Here is a 25,680-nt window from a genome sequence, read left to right as displayed (position 1 = left end):
CAGAATTTAACTATAAGCCCTATTGGGTATTTTTTTCTCTTTGAGGTTCCAATCTACTTCTAATAATAGACAGACAAAACTGTATAGTGCAAAAAATAGCTTAGTCCAAATCTATACAGTTTTTCCATCACTGTATGGATACACAATTTTTAATGAAGATTCTGTTAAGACTTCTGTTACAGACACAGCTACAAGGTTTATGCTTCTTCTATTAAGCAATATGCTTTCCCTCTCCATTCTTCCTGGAATCACTGCATTGACAAAAAAGCACCTTTACACTGATTTAACTGCATTTAGGCTGAAATTTGGCTTCACATTTATAATGACACCTATAAAACAAAACTTGCAAAATAAATGCACACACACAAACTTTGTGAGCATAACAAACACAACAAATAGAGAATGAAGATGCACAAAAATGAAAAAAAAAGAAAAAAAGACTGTTAACATCACAACCAGAATTAAACACGCATCACATCAAGCAATTTTATAAAACCACAGGTACACTTACCACACAGCAAACTTCATTACACTTGTGTCGTCCACATGATCTCTTCTTGTTGCATCGCTTGTCACACATGAATGTAATAGCAGCTATTAAAAAAAAATCCCCCCAAATTCCTAACTTTTAGGTCTTTGCATATGCTGAGAATAAAACCTGTAATTACAGTATTATGCTAAGGCTGTTGCAGGGCATGGTCTAGGAGAGACTAACACGTGGTAAGCCAGCAAGCAAACTTTTAAATTACTTGCTCTCCCTCACAATTATTCCCATGTGGGCACTTGCCTTTCTTTAAACCCTGATTCAAAAGGATTTTGGAAAGCAGAATACATGAAGCTAGTTAATTTCCCCTTAACCTTCACACCATAAACTCCACACAACAGAACAAAGAAAACAGGATATTCTGACACACTGAAGTACCATAAACATCCAATTTAAGACTGATTAAACTGGGGTGGTTTTAGCTGTTTTAGTCAGCTAAAAACAACTACTGCTATATGCTCATGAAACTACTACTAGCAAAGAACATACTTATTACCATAAACAGCTTACAAAAGAGAATCACTTCTGGATTCCATAAGAGCAAAGTCTTCATAGACAAAAGGTCAAATTAGAAAATATGCATATTACTCCCTTATGTATCTTGTAAATAAATACCGCAGTAGACAGGGGTCAATCAAGTAAAGATTTCACTGAGAGGAATTTTGAGATGTTACATCCTGAATACCAAGAAGCATCAAATGGGAACACTCTGCCGTGGTCAGATGCAAAGACCAGCTGCAAAGATCACCACTATACAATGTGAAGTAGAATCAAAGCTTGTATTTCCCCAGAAACATAGGCATCAGAGCAAAACTATTACACTGAATCCGAGCTGTGCAAGTTGACCAAAAGTTATACAGGACGATGGGGAAGTAGGAGGGGGATGTCAACCTATTGAATATGGCAGGTGGTGTAAGAAACTGCTCAAAATAAAACAGATATCATCTTTGAGATCAAACGTGAAGAAGTCTTTCCTTATGTAAAAGATGAAAGAAACCTTCAAACCTTCTCCCAAACATAGCAGCATGAGCAGTACCATGAACAAGCAGCAGAAATTACCAACTTGGCATGAAAGCATGGATAAAAGATGCAGTACAGATCAGCTATTTGCCAACTTTGTAAATCCCCAAATTACTATGAGCTGTGATAATTTTTAAACAATTTTACATTATATATATATCATTATCTTGTACCTTTATTTCTGAGAAGAGCACATGGGATTTCCTAGGAAACAAACAAGCAGCCATTGGATTAAAATAAATGAAACAACTGAAACATACTTATCTCGAAAACACTTGGTCACATGAAAAAAGAAGCACACTCAGTTTTCATGTGTATGACACACCTGCACACAAAAGTGAAATAAAAACTGGAAAAAAATCCTCAAATCTTTTAACACAGTATTTGTTCCTTAAAGATTCAATATCAATTTTTAAAAAAATGTAGTTTTGTATTCTTCACTTAATTCAGCAGTATCAAGTGTCACCGTAAACTGAGAGAATCAGGCTTGTCCCAAGAAACCAATAGAGCTCTCCCAGAGAATACTGATAGGAGTGCATAAATTTGTGCTTTGACCAACTGTTCTAAAACTCAAGTCTGACGAAAGAAAAGAAGAAAGCCTATTGTTACGATTACAAAGTTATACCTAAAGACCTCAACATGAAAATAAAATGTGATGGATGAAAATAATGTTGTTGACATTTGAAGCATTCACCAAAAGTTTACATTCTGTCATTTCTGACTATCACATTTTTCATAATTTATTGAAATTATCACTGTAGTTAACTCTTTTTATAGAAGCATCTTTCTGGTGTGTGAGAAACTTCATAAACTAAACCCAAAACCTCACTACTTTATTTCAAGATTCAAAATGCAATCTAAAGCCTTCTACCCCATAACTACCTTCAGCAAACTTCTAGGGGAAAGCAGTTCCAACCTCCAGCAAACTCTCGGTCATTTCCATGCACTTACAGACATATATATTCAGAAGCCGCCTCTACTTGCAGATGATATATAACAGGTCAAAAAAGTCATCAAAGCTTCTGTGATAGTAGCCAAAACTTTCAAAGCTATGATTACAGAAAGTAGCATGGTTTAAAAATATAATAATTACTAAATAACAATAGCTGAGGACCTGCAGGATCACTATATAAATGTACAAAGAAAAGGAATCAGTAAAAATGTAGTCTCTACTAAAACATCTACAAGGAGACTACAAGCTATAGAGTTTTAATTAGGCTGCCTTTCTTCTCTCAGTTTACTCTTGGCAACACTACCAATTCCTTATGCTATAAAAATACTCCAGAATAATACAGGATTTTGCAGAATGTTTACACTAACAGAACTCTGTTCAAACTCTGCCAAAATACTTTAAATCTTGCCTTCATAGTAAAAGCATGTTGCCACTTCACAGTATAAGCTAGATACCATCAGTTAGTATACAATACAGGTTCTTGCAGCTAAGAAGCACAGTACTTCTTTATACTTCTTCAGTTCCTTTTTCTCCACAGCTTTAAAAAGCAAAGATTACCTGTTTCTGCAGTTACACACTCACCTTTTTTTTGAAGCCACACCTACAAAAAATATTTGATGTGTGAGAACATGGTCTACAGTCTCCTTCGTGGCAAAGGCTTTCACATGTATGAATGAACTCTAGCAAAATGAAAATACAAGTATTAAGAATATAAAAAATCTATGACCTGTAACATTATATTATTAGGAGCATCACTGATCAATGACACTAAGCTTATGCACAGCTGAGTTTTATTTCCTTATTTTAAAGCATTATTATGAACACACAGCTAGATTGAAGTCTCTGCAGTGGTTTTTACACCCATTTTGGTTAAAACCCAAAAGTGCTAATAAAATATTATTTTACTGAAATTAAATATTTAAAGACCACTTTTTGTTTTGTTTTCAAAATATTGATATCAAAACGGTTAGTCTGTGAACAAACACTTCATCTGTGTACTTTTAACAAAGAAACAGGCATGCCCTGCCTCCAGAGCAAGGACAGAGGGAAGATAAAGGGACTGGGGGAGTAAGTACATCTGGCTTAAGAATGCAACCACAGCCAAAATAAGACCATAAAAAGACTAAGCCAGGAGGAGAGTTTTATGGTAATGAGCAATTATAATATGTATGAGATTTCTGCAAATTGTGAAGCATATTATGTAATTTAAGTATATAAGCAACACACTTGCAGAGAATCGGAATATGTGATTCTGGGTGAACTTATCCTGCCTACAGCTGGTACCGCAATAAAGAATGCCTACTTCTTAATGCTGCATTGGTGTTCAGGAGTTCTATTCACCTGACTTTTGGTGACACTATGAGACACTTAGAATACTCTGATACAGAAATTTCTAATTACCATAGCTACCACAAGAAAGAGGTTTGCCACATGTTTTTCCACACGATGGGATAGGATCTGTGCAAATTTTACGTTCAACACATCCTAGTTCCAGTAACTTGCTGAGAGGAGTCTGACCACAGGGACAACGGTACACAACTTGTGGAAGTCGTGGACAGAGCTGGCAAGGCTGAGGATGGCATACTTGCTTACAGTTGTGCCTCCCACAATTTAATTTTCTGGAAAAAAAATAATCAAAGAAACAAAATAGAAAACAAGAAAAATATTAAAAGGGGAATTATCTAAGAGTATCACAGTAAGTAATTGTGAATAGAATTACCTTCTTTTTAAAAGTGTAAGTCATAGTGATCTTACTTGCCACATATATTCTGACATGAGAAACTCCCAAAACCGTCAGAGAATTCTTCCTTTGATCCACACAATACTTCTCTAAAGTTGCTTCCACAGTAACACACTGAAAGAAAGCAATATTCCACAGAAAACAATACAAGAGAATATCAGTGACAAAACACCTCCAGCAAATATAAAAAGGTAAAAAGTGAAAAATTGTTAGTCAGTTTTTAGAAGGATAAAGAAGTTACTCCTCTTTAGATTTATTTCATCACTGAAAGAGTTTTGTCCTACAGAAGTTGGAATTCCAGCATCATTTATTTTGATAAAGTGGTACCATGTGCACAAAAAGTTTATTTATTAAAGCAGTATAAATAACAAGTTAATTATTACCTTAGAAACTGAGAAAATTAACTTGCAATTTTCTGTATAAACTGTTCTATAAAGTTATTTCTATACTGGCATACCTACTCAGACAATTTAATTTCCATTCAAGACTCAGTTTAGAAAATTTTAACAGAAATCGTGAGAAGCTTGTTGAAATGTACTTTCCTGTGGGCCTGGAATCCCTGGGTGGGCAGGGATAGGTTGGATTCAATCTGCACAGGGACCCTCAGCCAATGTCATTCAGCTCTAAACGCAGATGTATCATTGGCCAGAGAGCTGGATGGGGCTAAGACCTCAACAAATCACATGTGTAACTGGAGCTCCTATAAAATGAGCTGGAGGAATAAACTCAAGGCTGTTTGTCACAAGAACTCTGGAGTGTGAGTCTCTGTATCTGACCCACACACCCCATGCAAGTTACACTTTCCTATACCTTCTTGTATTTTTCTTTCATTTACTGTCTAATTAATTCTTATAGTAAAAAATTCAGTAGGGTCAGAGGATAATTCAGGTAAGAAAGGATTAGTTAGTCCAAGCCCTTACCTAAAGTACAGTCAGCAATGAGATCAGACCACATTACTCAAGTGTTTTATTCAGTTGGTCTTGAAAATCCCAAGAAAAGAGGTTTTCCTTACAGCTAGTTACAAGGAATTTAAGCTCATTGACTCTCATCCTTCACACATGCATAACCCATCTCTGTCTTCTTAAATTACTTATTAGCTACTGAAAGGCCACTACTCAGCCCTCTCAAGATAAGGAAGTCCAGTATCACCAGCCTGTCCTAATAAGACATATGCTCTAACAGCCTAATCATCATGGCAGGATTCCAGCAATAGATTTTGGCTGTGTTAAGGAAAAACTGACACCTGCCTCTTGGTACTGATCTTTTCCACCCCCATGTTCTCACTGTATAGGGTGGATATCTGTAGAGCATTTCAGTACTTACCTTGCTGTACTGTTAACTGGCAAGGTGAACATTTTCCTGAGTGGCACACTTGAGTACAGCTGTGCTTTCCACAGTTTAAAGTACTTCCACATACATTAGAACAATGAATTTCTGTTGATTGACCACAGCGAACTGAATGACTGTAGAGAAATTACACCATAGCCTGTCAGCTACATGACATCTATACAGTATTTAATAAAAAGGGAAAAGCATTTTCAGAAAAATGCCAAAATCTTCAAAAGGCAGCATAATTTACTAATGAAAGTCTTTAGGAAATAACACCCCTAGTTTTTCCCTTGCTTCTCCTCTTCCACCTTACTACAGTAAAACACCTGTAACAGTAGTCAGTCTACAGAAGTTTTCCTGAAGAAAATGGGGGAAAACAACCCAAGGTGACACTAAAATTTGAACTAATGCATGAACTCATGTATGCATTTTCAGAAAAGCAGATATTTCCAATACAGACATCTTTCTGAACAGTTAAACAATCCTAAATCCATTGTACACAAAGAAGATTGGGGTATGGGGCTTAACAGTGGGTCAGATGTCTATGAAAACAACTGAGTTTTTCATTAAATTGACAAAAAATGTGACAAAATCAATTCTCTTATTTTTTCAACTCTGGATGGCTCATACAATGGCTGTAAAACATGTACTTGAAATCCTTAAGTTGGTGATGCTATGCCATACACCCTGGATGCTTATACAGTACATATGAAATGCTATTTTGAAGCAGGTTTTAAGTATCAAATGTATTATTACAAAAATCAGCAATCTGGTGAAGTAATCTGACATCTGGAAAAAAATCTGACATCTGGAAAAAAAAATAAAACAAAGTTGTCACATCTATTAAACTTTCAAATGAAATAAGAAGTCAGAAAAACAATGAAAAAACCAAACCAAACCAAAAAAAAACAAAAAACAAAACAACAAAAAAGTACACCCAAAAAACCCTAAATAATAAAAGCATCTTACTATGGAAGATGAAATTCAGTAATCTACAAGCAATCCATTTTTCTGCTGAAGACAAAGTGTTTTTATCTACAAATACTGCCACAGAAATTGCAGTACCTTCTTCTGAAAAATTATGATTGTGTAGAATTAGATTCAAACTCTGAGCAATAATTGCAAAAAACTGAAAGATCTTTTTTCCAGAGCAAGAATGTAACACTGAAATTGGTTTATGGCTTTTTTGGTTCTGTAAACAAACTCAGGCAAACAATTTCTCACACAGAATCAGTTCTACGTAACTACAAAAAGGGACTCTAAAGACTCAGGCAAACTGATTATGAGTGAGCACACATAGTATGGGCAGTACCATATTGCTATTGGCAATAATACTATATGCACCAAACATGTAAGGAAAAGATAGCTTTCAAGTCTGGAATACACTATAGACTTCTCTGTACAGTTTCTGAGAAAAGCACATTATTTTTGAAATTATTATTTCTGAAATTAAGTAATTCAAGATCTTGTTTCATTCAGATAGAAAATATATGAACATTTTTCTATTAAATTCTTGGAGTCTTCTAGCAAATAAAATTAACAAATACTAGTATGAGATTTCAAAATCGAATCAACTTATAGACTGCTCAAACAATTCAGCTACATGTATCATAAACTGACAAGTATTTTTTTGTTATTTTTATTTTTTTTCTAGTAAAATAAGAAGTAACTGCATTTTTTTCAAAATATAAAATTCTTCAAATCATTTTAACGACAAATTCAAGTTACAGATCAGATTAAACTTTGTTCTGCATATTTTTAATAAATTATAAGAAAAAAAAATTAGTATATAGAGTTTTAAACTGTTCTTTTGTTTATAATAACTAAACTTATGTTCGCATAATAGAAGCATTCTTACCTTGTTTGTCCACATTCACATGTTTTTGTCACAAAGGCTGGGCATGAAGGGCATGGTCCTGGGTGGCACAGACTTAGAAGTAAGTAAAAAAAGTGAATTTAACTTGAGCTTTATTACACTCGCAGAGACACAATCCACCATGACCCAACATCAATGCATTATCAAAACATTATACACGACTCCTACACTCACTCCTGCAGAGTGTGAAAGCAGTCTTAACACAAGAAAAAAGAATCTGATTATTACAATTGCATCAGTCTCAAAGACCACTAATGTTGAAGGAAAAACTGCATTCCTGCTGCTGTCAAATCAACAGTACTACTAACAAATCAATTCTGCTACTGACACATTTGATATTTTGCATTTCACCAGCAAACATGCATCAACTCAACTGTGTTCATCATTGATAACATCCAAAACAATCATCTTATCTCCAGAGCATTAACATATTTATTTCTTCAGTGATCTTAAACACAACAGAGATAAAAATTTCTCTAATAATTTCTTGGTTTGAGCTGGTGGTTTTATTTTTGAACTCAGCACTTCTAGTGCCACCAGTAAGAGGTGTTGCTCCTCCTCCTGTAAGGTAACACATGGGAGACACAGCAAGTCTGCCTAAGTTTTTTTCTTACTATCAAGGGCAATTTCCTGTGGGGGTCATCAATTCCAGTCCTTTACATATCAGATCTTACCTCCTACTTCAAGAAAAACTAGATGTTCCCTATCTGCATGTAAGACCTTAGTTGTGCACAGACAAGCCCAGGTTTGTGAAATTATACTTAACTATCTAGTCTGCACTCTTCCTTAGCCAACTCCCAGTTCCCTTCATCTGCAAAAACAGCAGCTCTCATTTGGAGCAATTATTACTGGCTGGAACTGACCAGCACAGACATCCTAGACCAAAGAAAAAACTCAGAAACATCAGAAAACCCCATAAACACAGACTACCCACTTACTTGGTAACTACTGAATTCCTCAAGGATAGTAACTATACAAGTACTAATTAGTACACCAGTTACTACAGTCATACGCGATATAGTTGAGTCATGCCTCCAGCTTGTCAACAGTGTTCTGGCTTCCTTTCTTCCTCTACCACACCTCCTATTTGACAATAAGGCCTAACCTATCACTAAACCTATGCCAGCTCTAACAGTAAAGCCAAGCAATTGCGCAATAAACCAGTTCAAAACAATGAAAAATCCTCCATCACATAAAGCAAATCCAAAAAACAAACCACAAAAACCACCATAACCCTCTGTTTTTTAATAGGTCAGTTTTATGACACAGTGAAGAGTTGAAAAAGCAGGCACAAGGAAAGGGAGAAAAAAAGAAAAACTGGATGGATACACAGTAAAGCAGGAAGACAGCAAAACCACTGAATTAACTAAAACTGTATTGTGGAACTTCAGACAATGAGAATTAACATGAATTCTGTAACATACAAGAAAACCTATCTTACAAGAAAACCTCTTGTAAAAGGACTGTACCATATATTGCACTGTCTTGACTTCAGTTCTCACAGATCCATGTAGGATTCTAAAGGTTGAATGCCAATTTATGAACTAAGAATCAGATTAAGGTAAATATAAATTCAAAATACTATTATCTAGGTCATAACTTGGAAAAGCGAGAAGGCACATCATCTTCAGAAGTCTTGTCATGTTAAGTTTTTTACCTGGTGTATTATTTCTCTCAACATTCTCATATACAAGCAATGCTAAGATTTCTTCCATAACCCCACTCCTGGCACACTTTCTGATGATACTGTATCTCACAACAGCAATTTGTATTGATGACAAATATTTTAAAGTTATAAGTACCAGTAATAATAGACTGCAGTCTTATAGCAAGATTCCTTTCGTTAGAACAGTATCAGACAATTAATTTTCAGACATCTGAAAGTTTGGACAACATATGTTTCTGAGACAGTTTTCTGACCTTTTGTTAATAAGAACAGAAACATTCTAGAAATGCAAAAACTAATGCTTTGAAATCAAACTTCTGACTTTTGAAGTAAGTGTTCCTTATGCATCCCTACAGATACACATGCAAAAGTCTCTGGCACTATTTAGTTAGACAGAAGTTACAGTATGACTATAGTTCTAGGATATACTTGATCCATACAACAACAATTAAGATTGAAATTCAACTTTCATTCAGCATAGAGACATGCACAGGAAGTGCAAAAAATGCTCCTTAAATGATAAAGATGGGTGATACCTTTAGAGTTTTAGTCTTGGTTTAGGGGATTAAGCAAAAAACTAAGTTAAATGACTTGACAATGTTGCAAACTGAACTCAAAAATGCTGAAGACTTCAGTATTCTGTTTGATGAATGCAGAGGTTTTTTTAACTGTCATTAGCAAGGAGGATTATTTTGCAATTTACTGCTGCTGCTCTAGAGAACTGGCATACAAGAAAAGTGGTAAAGACAGATACATCTAGACAGAGGAAAAATTAAACTTCCATTTGCCTGACAGTGAAAATATTAGATACTATAACAGAACAAAAAAAGGGACTTTTCTTCTACTAAGTAAAGATTACAGTACCAAAGATCTATGAAGGAAGTCCAGCAACTAAAATTTAAATTAAGAAAGATGTGGGAAATGGATTTGTAGAGTTCTCAGGGCCTGACAGAAGGCCCACACAGTATGCATCTGTACGCAAACTTTGAGATAAGAAATGTTGACTTAGAAATGCCATGGAATAGGACAGATATTTTTGAGAGAGAAATGGAGCTAGAAAAAAAAGTTTCAATGGATGGCCTGGCAAATAAGACTAGATACTTTGGAGAAATAGAACTATGAAAGATGCCATGTACTAGGACCCATGAGGGGTAGTTTTAGATGACTGGCTTTAAGGCATCTGCAACATGGTGTAGCAAAAACCTGATAGGCCAAGAAACACTTATACTGTATTGTAATTGGGAAATAGCTGGCTTCTGATTGTGATGATGTGAATTATAACATCTGTATTGTCTCACCCTTCTCATGAGACTGAAAACGGAATAAAAGTTTTTAAAACACCTCTCAGTTGCCCCATCTCTGGGTCAGAAAAAGTGTATTGTCTGACAGAGAAATTTCATTTACTGCCTTTGTAAGACCTTTTTCAAATGCTCTCAAGGCCTTGCATAGTTTCAGCTGGCAGGGAGAACTTCAGAGCCTTAAAAAAAGTTTTGCTTTGTTAAGAAGTTTATTATCAGGAACATTTTATTGAGGGTTAAGCTAGATGTTTCTTTAATGTAGAACCTAACACTGTAAAATAAATGTCAGTGTTTTTAAACTAAAAATGTGAAGAGAACTCACCTTGAGAAGTGTTATGCATGCCACAGCACAACACTAGCAAAAGGTCTGCCAAGCATTCCCCTTTCAAATAGCTGCTTACCTGTTCCTCAGCTCTGCCAAATCAGCTGTTTATATAAATGGTTAGCATTTCAATAAATCTGAGTAAATATTAGATGTATTACTAAACCAGTTGATGTGCTCAGGCCTGAGCAGCAGGCTTAAGCCAGAGTTGACTTACCAGATGGATCCTGGCAGCACTGTGTGACTACTGACACCCTTAGTATTATTTAGCTAAAAACAGATGACCAAGATCTTATACCCACTGTTTAAAACCAAACCGCCTGCTTTAAAAACTTTCACATAACCTTATCTGCAAGAAATGTATCATTTTAAGAAATTTTCCCAACTAACATGAATAGAAGCTTGCTTGTAGGGTATTTTAGGGGAAAACCCTCCCAACCAAGGCCTGGGCTCTGGCTAAGCCCTGGTCCTGGCTGGTCAGCAAGTATTCCATCAGATTCAGGTGTTTTTGTGCTAAAAATACAATCAAGTCATTCTGACTTGCTGATTTGGGCCTACAAAAGCTGGACCCACTTTCAGGGCAAATTTGGAGGCCTCACCTAGGGGTGGACTGACCATGCAGGATTTTCCTAATTGCTGGGAAGGGTTCTCCAGGTCCTCAATGCAAAACAGAGCTTCCCAGCGACTGCGGACTCTGGGTGACAGTAGAGTATTTAGGCAATTGATGATGTATCTAACTTTCTCAATCACTATTCTTTCTCTCGCAAAGTAATAACTAGGTACACTACCTTGCTTATTTTTGCTTGTTGCTAGAGCCAAGCATGTTGTTTTATTGAATGTATAATTTTACTTTTGTATTACCTTAATATTCATTGTAAAATAAGAAGACCATTCTTTCCATTGGTGTCTGCGTCCTTTAAATTGCCCCTGTCAATTGGCAGTGTAAATCACCTTTACTTATTTTCCCCAAAATGGGGTGTGGTGTTGAAAAGGAAAAACAGAAAAGCTTTTAGGATATCTGCAAACAGAATGACAGTTCTGGTTTAAACCTTATCACCTTATGGGAAAACGTGGGAGGAGGGGAAAATGTCACACAGCAAATCCACAATCCAAAGAAATAAATGCTTGCAAGAAGTTCTGAGATCATCTAAACTTAAGAAAGAATCATGAAATAGAGCGCTCTCTTCAGGAAAATCTCTGCCCAGACATACATAATGATCCAGACTTATTATCTGCATTCAAATACTAGAACCCTGCATCTCTAACTCCACCACTGATACAACAAGAGGGAACAAAGTTCCTACTTGCTTTTTAATACAGCACATGATGGTGGCCTGTGTCACACACACTAAAGATTCCCACATGGGAGAAAGAAGTGTCCAAAATGTGATGAACATCCAAAACTGGGTAACACTGTTGTTGAAAGTGCATTCCTCTCCAGTTCACCATCATAAGTTAGAGAGCGTCAAGAACATCCATTATCTTGATCTGCATGCCTACTGTTGCCTTACCTCTGGGACTGGATAATCTCATCGCGGTTTTATTCATGTGAAACATAAAGTTGAATGATAACATTTTTAAATATGCTACAACTGGTCACAAATTGGGACTTAATTTTCACAGCTTTCCAGAAGAGAATGCCAAAGACTGAACCTCTACTGTAGACTAGGACAGGAAAGAAGATAAGAACATCTGCTTCCAAGCCCTACAGGAAAGTTTGTCAGGCAACAAATTGCAGTCACGGAGTTCTCAAAGTGGTTAAGAAGTCTGCTTATTTCTGACTGGGCAAAAGATATGTCCATGAACATATGCCTCTCCTGAGATGGAGGCCTGTAGCTGGTCTCCAAGAGAATCAGTGTTCTGTTCAGGGTATCAGCTACCTCAAGTGTAGTGTGAAAGTTGAAAGTAAATTAAGAAAACAGCCATGACACTTAAATGAAATAAAACATAAATCTGCATGCATAAATACATAATGCATAAATATAAATTAAATCTAATATCAAAAAGAAATCTCATGAACATTTTCATGTATGGGAAACAAGTATTAAAGAATTATTCTGACATTCAATAAAATGTTGAAATATATTTGAAGCAGAACACATTAAATATAAAGTTCAGAGTAAAGTTCGGAGCTTTAGCAAATCTTGGCAAAATTGTCAGGTGACAATCTGTTTGTTGGAATGGGTGAAGTTTCTGACCAAGAGCAGAAAACTGCTTCTATCAAAAATTTCCAAAACCAGAAATATTAACAGATGTTAAGGACCAACTTCCATGGAAATTGAAGCTAGACACAATAGGAACAACATATAATTTATGTTTCTGACAAACAACCATATTTATACACTGAAAAAAAATCAGTGTGTTAATGGTGTTAATTTTATCAATGCAACTACACTACTAAAAAAAAAATCTAATGTAAAAAATCCAAAATTGAAAACAGAGACGCCCTCCTGTAGTGGTCTGGATTTATTAATTTAAGATTTGCGTAATTTTAAAATTTCCCAACCAGTGTGTTGATGAGTGTGGTGGGCTTCAGTACTGGCTAATTACCAGTGCACTCATTTCCTGCTGTGAGATAGGATTAGGAGAAAGGTAAAGTAGGTTCAAAACCTTTAAAAGGGTATAAAGAAAAATTTATTAAAAGTAACTAAAAGAAAAAAAAAGTGGTAAGAATCAGAACAAACCCTTCAGAACACTTCTTCATCCCCCACAACCTTTTCTTTCCCATGATAAAGTAAAGAAACAAAACCTAAAATTTCTAGTTAGTTTACCACCTCTAAAATAGTCTTTATTTAGTTCACTTAGGGAGAGAAGTTCCTCTTGTTAAGGTTATGAAGACTTCTTCACAAGAGAAAAAAACCAGCTCTCTCATGGCTCTCATTTTTGTCACGAATAAGAGCTGTTATCTTGAAGTCCTTCCCATTTCCACAAATCTTCCCACAGCTTGTCAATGGGTTATGTTGACTTATGGAGTATTGTTTTAAAGATGAACTGTTCAAAGGTAAAAATTCTCATTATTTATCTCTAAAATCATCTTCATCCCTGGGAACAGAGATCTTCTCTTTCTCCTCCTGGGGGCACAGGATTACCCTCTCTCTGCTAAAACTTCTCATGGGATTACAACTACTTTAACATCTGTTTATTTTGGCACAGAGGTCTTTACTTGGTATCTATAATTTGAACACTTTCATCGCTCCATAGTTTCCTGTGTTATAAGGAAAAAGAGGTTTTTTTCCATAGCTTACAAGAGGATTTGAGCCCTAAGATCAAGGCATCTTCCCCTCCCTCCCATCTGAGACTTAAATCTTCTTCACTGACCATGATGTTTTCATGTTGTTCTTTTACATGCTTGCATCTTGTTCCTTTCTCTCACTCGAGGGAGGATTAAAGCATTGAAAGGGTAACATCCCACCTGGAGCCCGGTAGGGGTCAGACTGGGCGCTACAGTAGCAGGACTTGTAATTAGGAAAGTGGTTCAGATCGAATCGAATCAGCCAGGCTAGAACCCAGCAGCAGCAGCACACTGGGAGTGGGGGGTGGCTTCTCCTCCCCCCTGCCCGATGGTTGAGGGCGGCTTCCACGGGAGTAAAATCCCGGCACCAGTCCAGGGCTGCTCCCGGGGATCGGCTGGGCTCCTGGGCTGGAGGGGGGGGAGGGTGTAGTAGGCAGTCAGATGTTAGCAAGGCCGGCTCCATCCAGCCCCGCGGCACCCCCTCTCCCTGCCCAACAGCCGATGTTGAGGGCTGGCAGACGGCCCGGGGAAGTGGGTTCAACCCCGCGGCAGGGCCGGCCGGCCCGGCCCCATGGCAGGGGCCGCCCAGCCGTGTTACCTCGCTCCTTGCCGGAACGGAAAGAAAAAGTTCCCGGGTTTCTTCCGTCTTTAACATGTGTCTTTCATAGAGGCGTGTCCAGCTTCTCAGTGGTAACACTGTCAGTTACACAAAAAGCTTTTGTCTCACTTCCCTAAATTTTCCTCCCATTCCAAACCACGACAACTCCTTTGCCCCTCTTCACTGAATTATACCAATAAAATGTTAGCAGAACCAATCTGAGTTACATATACGGATTAAAATTTCCATGAGGGATTCTGGTTAAACTATCTGATGGTCTCAACAAATAAAAAAATACAAATGCCCTTTTATCCTCAACAGTTTGCAAGCCAAAAAAAAAAAAAAGAAAGAAGTGGTCTTTCAGTTTAAACAAGTAGCACTGATCCCAAATAAAGATATTCAAACACTTTCACATGAATAACAGCGCCTGAAAAATCTGGTGGACCACTGGACATGTTCAGAGTTACTTTCAGACATATTATTTCTTTATTTCAATGAAAATTCTTGAAACCAAGTCAGATAGCTGGTTCAGTTCCTAAAATATGATAGAAATGTTGCTACAACTATTGTAGACATCCTGTTCATGCTCTCATGAACTCACTTTAGACATACCAACACAAAAACACTTCAGGCTTTTAATTTCTTTCAGGCTTCAGCTGAACTGTAAACCTCTATAGGTTCTAAATCTCTAAGCATATCCTGGAATCAAAAAATAATCAAATATAGTCTTCAGAAATTTTCTCTAAATAATTTCAGTGTTTATATAATAAACATTTACTTACATGTTGCAAAGATGTGGACAGTCCAAACACTGCCTCTTCTTTCCACAAAGTTCCCCACAGCTATGTGGGATTTCATTTCTATTCCATTCAGGATTATGCACCTTACCTAAACCATGTCAAAGACAAAAAGGTATTTATTGCTTTGAATACCAGACTGCATTTGTGAAAGATAGCATACCAAAGAGAAAAAGTGGTACTTTAAATACTGGCAAGTAGTCTTCTTTGACAAAAAATTTACACAAATGTTAATATTATTCTGTACTGATACAAATTCAGCTTTTTTAAAAGAACATGCCATTGCAATAGCAAGCTCCAGAATATTCTTTCCTTCTGTACTCTCAATCAGCAGACATGCAGGTAGCTGATACATTAAATTAAACTGATAAAATACATGAAAACTAAAAGCTCCCTGCAGCTGGTCAGGCTGCACAGTAGCTAAGAAAATTGAAGGGTGAAACTCCCTTGCTGTCTCAATGCAGCAGGGAAGGAAAAAAAAACGAACAAAGTAATAAGACACCAATCCCAGAAAGTAAGATCTACCTGACATGGTGATGGGGAATAGCGAGTTGAATAAGTGGGTGAATTATGAAAGTCGCTTCTATAAAAAGAAGCAGACTCTATATTAATAAAAATATTAAAGGTTAATGAATTTTGATGAATGAAGTCTTAAGAAGCATGTTAGCTTCAAGTATTCTGTATTTCAGATAAGCAATAAACCATATCTTATTAATCTGAGATATTATCATCAAATCTCACAGCTCTAAGTTCATGGTCAACAGGGTTAAGGTTAATTGCCATCATTAACCCTGTCTTGACTTTCTGCAAGAGGGGAATTAAATTAACAGTGAAGCAATTGAGCCAATGTTGCAAATTTGAGTTGTGACAATCAAAACCAACAAGAAAATGTATTTTTCGTGACACAGTCACATAATTTTAATTTTTTAATATACGTCTGTATAGTCTACAGTATTAAGTTAGAAAAATATGAACAAACACTACAGACAGCATTTATTCACCTGAGTTTCAATTAAACTAATTGAGCACCCAGGAAAGTCCCAAAGTTCTGAAGCTTCAAAAGAAAAACAAGACAGGAATTTCCTCATGGGTGAAAGTGAGGAAAAAAAAAAAAATCACACTTAACCACACTCAGCACACAGTTAGTACTTTGCATCAAATACAAGATAGGTTTGCATAAGTGACTGATGATGTCCAAATTATATATTATTAATGTAAAATTATCTGCAGAAGATTGAACTCTTATGTTACTGCATGGTGCTCTGCGAGTAATAATTCTGCAGACAATTTAAAGTTCTTACTGTAGATCTCCTAAACCATGAAACATCTTTAGGCTAAGGAGAATTTCTTCCCTATTTAACAGACAGATGTCCTGTCTTTTTAAACAGTCTAATTTTCATTTGGTCTAATTTTCATTCATGGTCAGTTCATTCTGACTGCACTATTATCTCTAATAACTGAATTATTATCCTTATATTAATAAAATTTCACACATTGTTGTACAAAAACTCTGTATTAACTGCATTGCACTGTTTCTAACTGATTCACTAACACATTTAGATAAAAAGATAAAACTCTATATTTTAGCAAATCTTGCTTCTTTAGACAGGTTTACTGACACAGTTTCTGTCTCAAATTCAGAACATTCTGTTTTCTAAAAAGTGAGGTGAAAGTTTCCAGTGACTCTGATTTAGGGAAAAGAAAGCTATGTGAAAACAATACAGATCACAGAAGTATAGCTTTCAAACAAAACTTATTCATATCTGTGCAATTAAGTAACATAATTTCTCCTGTTTTATATTTATGGCTTGGTGAGTGCTGTACTCATGCCATTTACCTTTTTTATTAAACACATATCTACACAAAGGTGTGAAAAGACTGAATATTTTTTTCCTATTTAAGCTCCATGTATCTCTGAACAACATAAATCACAAAACTGCTAAATCAATAGAAAGGTTTAGGTAGTTGTAGCCTTGAGTTGTGGATTATTTTGGTCTTGCCACAAAGACATAAACATGCAGGTTATTCCATTTCTTCTACAAAAGGAAAGCTCATAAGATACCAGCCAAAATCTATCATTATTCCATAAAAATCGCTATTTCTACATAATTATGTGAAAATATTTACCACTTGGGACTTATTATTTTATTTTCATTTTTCAAGCGGCACATGTATGATTCTCTGTGCAGCCACCTTCCAGTGTCAATAACATTTTCTAAAAATTGAGTTTCAGGCATGTAAGCAAACAAGCATCAATACTGAAACTCATATTAAGAAAAAGGAATCAAAATGACAAAACTGTTTTTCTTTGCAAAAGCAAATGAGAAACTCACCACAGAAACAAGTGTAAGTTTTAGGAACTTGCACAGAAGCATTCTGACAAGCTGGACATCTCCAACCACTATTGCCATCTGTAGGTAATAAAAAGACAAAAAGGACTTGAAGTAAATAAAAGACCTAATCTGCAAGCCTAGAATAAGTTATTCTACTTTGTTTTTTAACACAGTTGCAAATAAATTAATTTTTCCACTTACTCAGAAGCGGTGAGAAAACACACTTATAAGAATACATTTTATACAGTATGAACATCAACACAGCCATGGTATTTCATTTCAACAGGTTACAACTTTTTATTGAAGCAAAGCCAGATTTTAAACTCCCAATTTTTCTATTATCATATGCCCTGTTATATGACATACAGCTAGAATATAGACAGACTTCACCATATCTAAAGCTGTGAGGGAAAAGAAGTGTTAAGAGAGGGAAATTGGTGAGGAATACATAATTACATCACACAAATCAATACCTGTACTTTCCTTTTCACTATCCTCTCATGAGTTTATGTGTTTTGTAGAAGACAAATTTAGTGTTGCCTCACATTCAGACAAAATCAGTGTTATACAAACCAGAATAATCTAATTTATTCATTTACATTATTCTTCAAGTTGTTATTTTAATAAATAGTAGTTATCTTTTTTCTGTGTTTCAGGAGGGTGCTTTAGCAGTAGAGGAAAAACAGTAAAGTGGAAAAAAAGCAACATTAATTTTCCCCAATTCAGTACGTATCGTGCCATTAAGAATATGGGTCTGGGAACGCTACAGAACACAAAAGAGGTCACAGACAAGAGGGATATGTTTTTATATCTATATATAGATATTAAGAAGAAAAAAACTGATTAACATGTTCTGTCTCTCTTAACTGAATCAATTCAGTGCTGGTAAATTGATAAATCTGTGATTTTAGAACTATTCTTCACTATTAAGAAATCTGACCACAATTCATGATAATTTCATGTTATGAAAGCAGAAGAGATTGCAAACAGGAAACTCTGCCTATGACAAGACAACTGCAGTGCAACTAGAGGCACACCTTGGTTCACCTTCAACTGGATTGAACAACTTATGTTCCCCATCATAATGTACAATGGAAATTATTTTCACTAATTGAAATTATTCAAATTACAGACTGCCTTGACAATCTAGAAATGCAAACCTAATGCATGTCTGTTCTTTCCAGTACTTCATGCCTATTCACACCCCTCTTTATCCCGGCTCATATTACTGTGCCACCAAGATTGCTGCAGAGATCTGTACAATTATAGGCTGAGCAGCTCTACAACAGTGGCACAAGGCATATACTCTCATATTCATGGTCAAGACCAACCTGCATTTCCTGACCAAGACTTTTTTCCTTTTGACAGCTAGAAACTAAAGGAACTCAGAAGAAGCAACTCAGAGAGAAGTGTAAGGAGGAAGGCAAAAACAGGCAGTTGACAACTAAATGGCATATTTCTGAGAAAACTGTAAGCACCCTATGTGGCTCCTCCTAAAGCCAGCATACTAAATACTACAGGATTCCCTATGAGATTACAGTATAGTACAGTACCTCATACTTAATTACAGCATTAACAATTTCTTTCATTCTTATTCCATGTTATGTTTTCAAAAGCTGTGAAGATAAGTCTACCCTGAAAGCTTCAGGAGCCAATAGAAGACCTCTCCTATCAACAACTCCCCTGAAGCTGGATACCTAGTCCTCTACAAGCAACAGTTTCTCCAGAGTATAGTGAAGGTCCCCAAAAAATAGGAAGCTATTTAAAACAGACTTGGCAAGATATATTTCCTTCTTCATTGTCATGATCTTCCGTCAAAGCACATTAATGTATATTCACCCACAAGGGACATGCATGATTGCCTTCCTCCAAAATCAGGAGTAATAAAAGTTTTGTTCCAGGATTCAGGTGCAATTAGAGCAGTATAGAATGACAGTAGGATGGCTCCTGGCATACACATTTGTAAGAAGTGGTCCTGTAAATACTCCTTTAAAATCCTGATTACTAAGGAAAGTGAGAATGAGGATGATCCTACAGAAAGAACATTCCACTTTCATGAATCTTCCCATGAACAGAGGTGAATTAGGCAGAACCCCAACCAAAGACACCACAAGGACAGTTGTCTAAGCAGAATCAAGACACCTCATTCCTTTCTACTAGAGATTGTTTTAGTAATTACTATCCTCTCCTTCCTTCTGGGATAAAAAAATTCCTTACTTGAAACTATTTACCAACATTTTTGTTAACTTCGATTCTGATCACTGAAACTCAGAAGTTTAGAAGTGCTGTGTTAGAGGCCAGCACTGGACTGGTATGGATCTGGTACACTTGGAAGTGGAGCCCAAGGGCAGAACAGAAAGAGACAGCTGTAATAACTCAAATTTCTCCAATTCTTACAGTCAAAATGAAGATACCAGTGAAACTATTTTCCTACAAAGAAGGGACAAAATTACTTAAATGTTTGTTCTATCAATATAAGGGCACAAGTTAAACACCACTTAAACATCAGTTTTTAAAAGAAGCAGAAGAAAGAAAGGGGTAAGCGACAATTCCCCCTTAATAAACAGATCTTGTGTACAGTGCAGGTATTTTTTGTCAGATTGACCTTAGCTATGTGATACCTTAAGGTCACATTCCTTCAAGAAATGTTAGTAAAATGCTTGTTGCCTTACAGGAAAGAATCTTTCCACTTGATGGCAAAGTGATGCCCAGCAGAGCTTCTCCTCCTGACCAGGATATCTCTAGATAGAATAAAAATCCATTCTGTAGTTCTGAGCGTTGCTGACAGTCTACATTGTGGAAATAAAGATGGGAAAAATGTCTTCACAAATTACTTGATCTGAAAGGACCAATCAGGTTCTGGAAGAATGGGTGTAGGGGTCATTACACACATCTAGCCGCCCAAGTTTGTTATAGAGCCAAGCACAGCTTGAATTTCTGAACTTTGGGGAAAAATGCACAGGCTTAATTAAGAGACAGAAATTTGCTTCTCCACCTAGGATGGGCTTACAGCTTGTTTTAATGGTCATATGTGTGATGGGGGCAGGGGGGGAGTATACACATCCAAGAGGGAATATTTAGTAGGCAGTTGGGGAAGTCTGTACCTTCCTAGCACCTCAAATCAATGGGAAAAGGGGGAGGGGAACATGCAGCTGGGAGTTTAGGATAAAAGGAGGCTGCATCCTACAAAAACTCAAGGGACCCCACAGGGGCATGGCCTAGTGGACTCTCTCCCTTCATTTGAATAAAGTTGCAGGACTCATCTGTCTCCTTTATGGGCACTGGCTTTTCACAGCGTGATTTTCCACACAGTAGTGTTATAGGTAATAAATGATAAAGCCGAATTAATAAAATAGGTTTTATTTCGTGACCAAAATTCGGTCTCCGATAGCCACAATCAAAGGGACAGCATCGAGCCCGGGATCGGTGCTGGGTAAACTCCGATCTGAACTCTACCGCTTCAGCTCCCCTCTGTTCACAAAGGCTGTCTCTGTCCGGGTAGTTTTTATACTGTTTTTTTTCCGCCTGGAGCAGAGTTTCTCTTACTGCAGGACTCATCTGTCTCCTTTATGGGCACTGGCTTTTCACAGCGTGATTTTCCACACAGTAGTGTTATAGGTAATAAATGATAAAGCCGAATTAATAAAATAGGTTTTATTTCGTGACCAAAATTCGGTCTCCGATAGCCACAATCAAAGGGACAGCATCGAGCCCGGGATCGGTGCTGGGTAAACTCCGATCTGAACTCTACCGCTTCAGCTCCCCTCTGTTCACAAAGGCTGTCTCTGTCCGGGTAGTTTTTATACTGTTTTTTTTCCGCCTGGAGCAGAGTTTCTCTTACTCTTTTCGTGGCTTCACATATTCATGTAGTCTCCTTTCTCTGTGGTGGGCTGGACAAAACCATTTCTGGGAAGCAATGAATGCTGATCTTCGAGTTACAGGAACCTGGTATCTGGCTATCTGGATCCGTAGATGCTTATTGAGTATTCATCGCCTGGGCGTTTCCTAGACTGTCCCGAGAAAGGGACATACAGAGCCACTGTCTTTTTGTTTGTTAATTAGGTCTTTGTCTTTTATGTTTGTTAATTAGGTCTTTCTCTCCGCTGCCATCTGTGGTTTTGCAATTTGTGAAGCTATCTCTCCCCTGCTCCAGCCTGTGTGTTTAAAACTTTAAGAATTTTTCTTACAAGCATAATTTATTTCATGTATATTTCACATAAGCATAAATTATTCCAAATCATATACTACAGTAGGGAGTCAAGCGAAGCACCCACTGGCTCCCTCCAGCTGTCCACTGTGAAAGGGCTTTGGCCTCCCTTCACAGGTGTTGAGAGTATGACTGCTAGAGGGTCTTGTGAATGGCAGGACTAGGAAGGTTCCTTAACACACCACAGAGCAAGCCGACCAAGAAGACAGCAATGCCTTGACTCCCCATGTTATGAGTAAAAGTTATCCAATTTTTTTAAGGTAAAAAGTTATCCCCCCCCCCCCCCCCCCCACCGCCCCCGCCATGCTTCGTCCCGGGGAGTGACACCGGACCCCGCAGGTAGCAGGGGAGGGGTGACGTCAGAGCTAGTATGCAGATGAGAATGCATTTCACCAAAATTTGCAATTTTCCAGGAAAAAAACCCTAAAAACAACAAGCCAACATGGAATTAAAAGACCTAATCTGAAGGTGAGGAACTTAATCCAGTATCTGCTAAAATCCTTTTTACTTCTCACCCTAACCTAAAAAGATGTTAACTAGAAAGAGGACCTGGAATGTTAGACCGAAGAAGCGGAATTCCCACTACTCCCTGGAGGACAGAAGCTCCAGCTCTGCCTGCATACCAGCGGACACAGCTGCATCATCCTCCTCTGGCAGCAGCGGTGGCACGGGCAACCTGTCATTTCTCCCCAACCTGAGCTGAATCGTTTTAATAAAGGCATTAAAAAGGAGAAAGATGTCCTGCCTTGTTTATTTCACCCACAGATAATCAGGAGATTCTTTCACTTGCCTTGGCCAAAACAGCTATCATTTTTCAGGTGACTGTCAAGACAATAGAAGGCAAAGAAATTTCTGATGGAACACATCTTGAATATAGCCTGAGAAGGGAGATACTGTAGAGTGTGAGAAGACTTTGTTACAGCAACCTAGTTCTAGAACAGGTTTCTGGAAACTAAAAATGTAGACCTAAGACAGTTCACTGCTTCTTCCCACCCAAGTACGTAGAGCCATAAGAACATTTTATCACACTGACATGGTAATCCAGAATACTTCCCTTTCCTTTTCAACTGCACCCACCTTTACATTGATGCCAATCTGATGGCCTGCTCTGGATCTCAAACTTCAGAAAATAATACTGGCATTACATAAGTGAGTTTGGAATGAGCAAAACATACATACAATGTGTTAATAAGCACAAATTATTAAATTATTAAAGAGAGCTCTATGCTCCTGTTTTTCCCTTCCAATAAATGTTCTGTCACATAGTGTCCCAACATTTAATTAGCGTTGGTGTCCCAGGACTCCCATCCTGGTAATGCCTTGCTTTCATTAATACCAAAGCTTCCCCTTACTGAGCATTGTGCCTTGTCCTCAAAGGATCCATACATCCTTTTCTCTTGTAACAGACACAAGTCACTATTGTTCTGGAAGATGAAACTATAGGAGATCCCCATGAGGGATGTTACCTACTTCATCCAAATATTCAGGATTTCTCTGATCCAATTCTGTGATCATAAAAAATTGTGAGAAATTATGCACACACGCTTTCAGTCTTCTAGTATGAATCACAGAGGTTAAGAGCTGCTGCAAGGCCCTATAAGGATGGCAATTTTCACTGAAACACCAGTTGAAGGACAGCATCTTTCCTCTTTTTTTTTCCCCTTCCTTTTCTTTGTCTTGTGGGATTTAGTCCCATTTGTTGCTAAAAGAAAATAACAACTGGTACTTGTGGTAAAAGAAATGACCAAGGTGGCGTAAGGGTGCAGCTGGCTCCTCTCTTACCTGAGGAGCTTTCTCTTGGGAAGGGCAGAGATACTGCAAGATTTCGACTGGGGGGCTGGGGGGAGGGCGCGGGGAGGTGGTGAGCGGCTTGGTTTAGCCCATAGCTCTCTCTCACTCTTGGTATCAGAGGACAGTTGAGCTGCTGTGGGGAGAATTCACTGCCACAAGAGTGCCCAGCCCTGCACTGGGTCTCCTTACTGTGGGTGAGCCTTTGCTCATAAGAGCAGCCATTGAACTGGGAACTTATTAACACCTGATCTGATTTGAAAGGACCCTCACCATCTATTCAGGTGCCACAGGTGAAAATCCAGGACTCTGACCCCCTCCCCCGTCCTGGAGGGTACATCTCTCCGGCTCTGTGTGGCAGTTGCTATGGAGAACTCCAGCTGCCACTGCCCAGCCCCACTGCTTTCCGCTGCAGCCTAAGGCTTTTTTCGCTACACTCTAACCTGTCTAACAACCCCTAAGTTTTCTGTTACATTTGTTTACCATCTTAGGGGGTGTGCTTGCTTCTGCCATCCCAACTGCCACTCTGAGGTTCTGGCTGCAGCCGACTTCACCATCGAGCCTGTCTGCCATTACCACGTCAGGGAAACACAGCGGAACTTGTGCCATGGCATCTCCTGCAGCTGCGAGGGAATCACTGTACCTGCCCTGCCTGGCTAGGAGCTAACAGTGCCCCTGCCGGCTGTGATCGTAACTACAGCATAGGGGAAAGTGCCTGAAGCCAAGTGCCTGAAGGCTGTTGCTGGGTTTCTGGCTTTTTGCTGGGCTGCTGTTGTGCTTGCTTTGTTATACATACTAGTATCAATAACTGTTATTTCTTTCCACATACCTTTGCCTGAAAGCCCCTTAATTTCAAAGTTATAAGAACTCAGATGAAAGAGGGTCATACCCTCCAAGCAAGGATCCCTCCAACCAAGGGAGGTTCCTGCCTTCCTTTCAAACCAAGACACACTGCTGCAAAAACATAAAATGAATACTCAAAACTCATCTTATTAGCAAACAGGCTGCAAGTGAAACATACCAGTGAAAACTCTGGTTGCTGAATTAGGTAAGATTTTCTGGAATTCATTATAACATTCGCAGAATCAAAGGAAATAGTGTCCAAAAATTAAAAAACAAACAAAACAAAACAAAAAACCCAAATCAAAAAACAAAAAACAAAAAACAAAAAAAAAAAAAAAAAAAAAAAAAAAAAAAAAAAACAAAAAAAAAAAAAAAAAAAAAAAAAAAAAAAAAAAAAAAAAAAAAAAAAAAAAAAAAAAAACACCCCACAACTTTTTCCCCCCCCCTCCCCCTTCCAAAACCCAGTAAATTATGGAGTTAGGTAGATTACAATGTCCCATTTTTCCTACAGCAGACCGTAATAACTGCCAGTTTTGTAGTGAAATCCTCATTATCCAAAGCCTGAAATGTAGTACATATACTGTCACAACCTATGGTAAAACAAATACACTCTGGATTACAAAATCTAAACAAGATGGGGTAGCAGAGTCTGCAGGTCAAGAAATACGTACTGGTGTCTTTACTGGAGCTATGGTATCAGTTCTACTGAGCCTACAACCTTTAACTTCAGTTAATGATTAGCTCTAGTTCTCTCATATGCAGAATACAGTAACATATTTAGCCCACGAATTCTCACATGAAAAGCAAATGGCCCAAAAGTAAATGTCTTAGGTTGGAAATGCAAGATGTGGCTGGGGGTGTGTATTCTATTGCCATCTGTTAGAGATGAGGCAGTTATCTTCTGTTAATTGGAAAATTAACACTGAAAACCAGGTGGGGCAGTTGTTTTCGTTCTTCCACAACCAATCCTCCCTCCGGAAAACATCTTCTGTTAATAGGCCATTGAGTCTCACTGCATGACTGATAAAATTACATCATTTCAAGATGCTCTGCCCAGGGGGAGAAGACAAGCATTCCTACCTGAATGTAATCTGATATTTGGAACACCACAGCCAGCCTTTTCCCACTGGATTC

At 37.7% G+C, this 25,680-nt stretch overlaps 1 protein-coding gene across 8 annotated transcripts in view; it reads right to left on the bottom strand.

The window, feature by feature from the left end:
* NFX1 (nuclear transcription factor, X-box binding 1) overlaps window positions 1-25,680 on the bottom strand; it is a 79,689-nt gene that overhangs the window by 36,913 nt on the left and 17,096 nt on the right. For all 8 annotated transcript variants that reach the window (XR_005955440.1, XR_005955443.1, XR_005955441.1 and 5 more), the window contains 9 exons: window positions 17,709-17,786; window positions 15,361-15,466; window positions 7,445-7,516; window positions 5,581-5,720; window positions 4,272-4,371; window positions 3,918-4,135; window positions 3,099-3,196; window positions 1,738-1,768; window positions 512-594 (listed from right to left, as the gene is read on the bottom strand). Coding sequence is in view for 4 of the 8 variants with exons in the window: in XM_041471206.1 (XP_041327140.1) it covers window positions 512-594; window positions 1,738-1,768; window positions 3,099-3,196; window positions 3,918-4,135; window positions 4,272-4,371; window positions 5,581-5,720; window positions 7,445-7,516; window positions 15,361-15,466; window positions 17,709-17,786 (926 nt within the window). In the remaining 4 variants the exon portion in view is untranslated. The remainder of the gene's footprint in view (window positions 1-511; window positions 595-1,737; window positions 1,769-3,098; window positions 3,197-3,917; window positions 4,136-4,271; window positions 4,372-5,580; window positions 5,721-7,444; window positions 7,517-15,360; window positions 15,467-17,708; window positions 17,787-25,680) is intronic.

The sequence above is a fragment of the Pyrgilauda ruficollis genome, unplaced genomic scaffold (assembly GCF_017590135.1).
Source record: "Pyrgilauda ruficollis isolate IOZ18807 unplaced genomic scaffold, ASM1759013v1 scaffold259, whole genome shotgun sequence".
In the NCBI taxonomy this organism is placed as follows: domain Eukaryota; kingdom Metazoa; phylum Chordata; class Aves; order Passeriformes; family Passeridae; genus Pyrgilauda; species Pyrgilauda ruficollis.
The sequence above is the reverse complement of the archived record's forward strand: the minus strand, read 5'-3'. Positions and strand labels throughout refer to the sequence as shown.